Source organism: Aureococcus anophagefferens (assembly GCF_000186865.1).
Source record: "Aureococcus anophagefferens unplaced genomic scaffold AURANscaffold_16, whole genome shotgun sequence".
Classification (NCBI taxonomy): Eukaryota; class Pelagophyceae; order Pelagomonadales; family Pelagomonadaceae; genus Aureococcus; species Aureococcus anophagefferens.
The window spans coordinates 925,964-928,889 of NW_008705576.1; the positions used below are offsets into that span (position 1 = coordinate 925,964).

Consider the following 2,926-nt stretch of genomic DNA (forward strand, 5'->3'; position numbering starts at 1 on the left):
TGCTGCGCACGTCCTGCGCATCGGCGGCATGACCTGCGGCCACTGCGTCGGCGCCGTGACGTCGGCGCTCGAGGGCGTCGCCGGCGTCGCCCGCGCCGACGTCGACCTCGAGCGCGGGCTCGCGACCGTCGCGGCGGCGCCCGGCGCGTCGCTGGCGCTGGCGGACCTCGTCGACGCCGTCGAGGCGTCGGGCTTCGACGCGAGCGACGCCGCGGGCGGCGGCGGCGCGGCGACGACGCAGACGCTCGCCGTCGAGGGCATGTCGTGCGGCCAGTGCGAGACGTGGGTCCGCGAGGCGCTCGAGGCCGTCGACGGCGTCGAGGCCGTCGACGTGTCGGTGCAGGACGGCACGGCGGCCGTCGCCGGCGCCGCGGACCCGGCCGCGCTCGCCGGGGCCGTCCGCGCGGCCGGCTACCATTTGGCGGGCGACGCGCCGGAGAAGGGCGCCGCCGCCGCGCGCGAAGAAGCCGTCGCGGCGACACCAAAAGACGGCGACGACGCGACCTGGAGCGTCGTCGAGCTGCGCGTCGAGGGCATGACCTGCGCGGCGTGCGCGTCGCGCGTCGCCAAGGCGCTCCGGTCGCTCGGCGTCGACGACATCTCCGTGAACTGCGTCACGGACGTCGCGACGTTCCGCGCCCTCGGCGCGTCGCCGGCGCTCGTGACACGCGCCGTCGCCGCCGTGAAGCAGGCGGGCTACGCGTCGTCGCCGGACACGGCGCGCGTCGAGGCCGAGGGCGAGAAGGCGGCGAGCGACGACCCGCACGTCGCGAAGACGACGCTCGCGACCAAGGGCATGATCTGCCCGAGCTGCCCGCCGCGCATCCAGCGGGCGCTGAAGCGGCTCGACGGCGTGCGGGACGTCACCGTGTTCCTCGTCCTCGACGCCGTCGAGGTGCTCTACGACGCGCGCATCGTCGGACCGCGGCTTCTGGCGCACCGCCTGTCGCAGCTCGGCTACGACGCGAGCGTTCAAGCCGACGACGATGGTGTGGACGTCGCCGGCGAGGAGCGCGCGCGGAAGCTGGCGCGCGTCGCCGAGGTCCGCGCGTTCCGGCGCCGCGCGGCCGTCGCGTTCGCGCTCGCGGCGCCGGTCTTCGTGGTCATGATGCTCGTGATCCCCTACGGCGCGCGCGACGCCGTGCTCGCGCTCCAGTCCAACGCGCTCGCGGGGCGGAGCCGCTACCTCGCCGTCGAGGCGCTCGGGTCGCTGCTGCTCGCGACGCCCGTGCAGTTCGTCCTCGGCTTCCGGTTCTACGTCGGCGCGTTCAACAGCCTGCGCTACGGCACGGCGAACATGGACGTGCTCGTGGCGCTGGGCACGTCGGCGGCCTACTTCTACTCGATCTACGTGCTCTACGAGGTCTCGGGGAACCGGCCGTGCTGCCGCAAGTTCCGACAGTGCAGCGACGGCGGCGGCGGCCACGGCCACCACGGGTCCCACGCGGACGACGCGGACTGCGTCTCGGGCCACCACTTCTTCGAGACGTCGTCGGTGTTGATCGCCTTTGTTTTGCTGGGGAAGTTCATGGAGGCCAAGGCCAAGGGCCGGACGTCCGAGGCGCTCCAGGCGCTGCTGAGCCTCCAGCCGAAGATGGCGACGGTGTCGCACACCATGGACGACGGCGGCGACTACGAGGAGGTCGTCGACGCGGGCAGTCTGAGTCGAGGCGACGTCGTCAAGATCAAGCCCGGCGAGGCCGTGCCCGCGGACGGCGCCGTCGTGAGCGGCGAGTCGAACTGCGACGAGAGCATGCTCACGGGCGAGTCCATGCCCGTGGAGAAGCGGCCCGCCGACGACGACAAGGAGGCCGCGGGCAAGGTCTACGGCGGCACGATCAACGCCGGGCCGGGCGTTTTATTTGCGAGAGTTACCGCAGTGGGCACGGAGTCGCTCCTCGCGTCCATCGTCAAGCTCGTGGAGCAGGCGCAGGGGTCGAAGACGCAGATCGAGGCGCTCGCGGACTACGTCGCGCGGAACTTCGTCGCGGGCGTCGTCGCCGTCGCCGTCGCGGCCTTTGCTCTCTGGTTTTCGCTCGCGGCGACGGAGGCGGTGCCCCGGGACTGGTACGACGACGAGGGGCGCTTCCTCTTCGCCTTCCTCTTCAGCATCGCCGTGCTGGTCGTCGCGTGCCCCTGCGCCTTGGGGTTGGCGACGCCGACGGCGGTCATGGTGGGCACGGGCCTCGGCGCGCGCTACGGCGTGCTCATCAAGGGCGGGCGGCCCCTCGAGGTCGCGCACAAGGTGTCGGCGGTGGTCTTCGACAAGACGGGCACGCTCACGCGGGGCCAGCCGGACGTGTCGTCCGTGGACGTCTTCGCCACCTCGTCCGCGCAAAAGGCGTCGCTCGCGGCTTCGCTCGGCGTCGCGGACGACGGCGACGGCGACGCGCTCGCGGACGCGCTGCTGGACGCCGTCGGCGTCGCCGAGAGCGGCTCGGAGCACCCGCTCGCGTCCGCGCTCGTCGCCACGGCCGCGGAGGCGCGGGGGCGGCGGGGCTGGCGGGGCCCGCGATTCCGCGTCGTCGCCTTCGACGCGCTCGTCGGCCGGGGCGTCTCCGCGGCGCTGCGACGCGCGGACGACGCCGCGGCGCCGGAGCTCGTGCTCCACGTGGGCACGCGGGACCTCGTCGCCGCGGCCGGCGGCGGCCGCGGCGCTCTCGGGCCCGAGCGCGACGCGCGCGCCAAGGCCCTCGAGGCCGACGGCGCGACGGTCGTCTTCGTCCACGCGGCCGTCGGCGGCCGGCGCCTCGTCGCCGACGACTTCAAGGCGACGGCGAAGAAGCCGCCGCCGGCGGGGTCGGGGGACGTCGTGGGCATGATCGGCGTCGCCGACATTATTAGGGACGAGGCCGCGCGCGTCGTCTCCCACCTCCAGTCGAACCTGGGCATCGAGGTCTGGATGCTCACGGGCGACAACGAGCGC

General features: G+C 74.0%; 1 protein-coding gene across 1 annotated transcript; it reads left to right on the forward strand.

Moving 5' to 3' along the window:
* Nucleotides 1-520: 520 nt before the first annotated feature.
* On the forward strand, nt 521-2,880 carry AURANDRAFT_38135 (hypothetical protein; the record flags this gene model as incomplete). The annotated part of the gene is made up of 4 exons (XM_009040689.1): nt 521-622; nt 689-1,351; nt 1,403-2,148; nt 2,417-2,880. The coding sequence occupies 4 exons, from the start codon at nt 536-538 to the stop codon at nt 2,820-2,822; spliced, it is 1,902 nt and encodes a 633-aa protein (XP_009038937.1).
* Nucleotides 2,881-2,926: the final 46 nt, after the last annotated feature.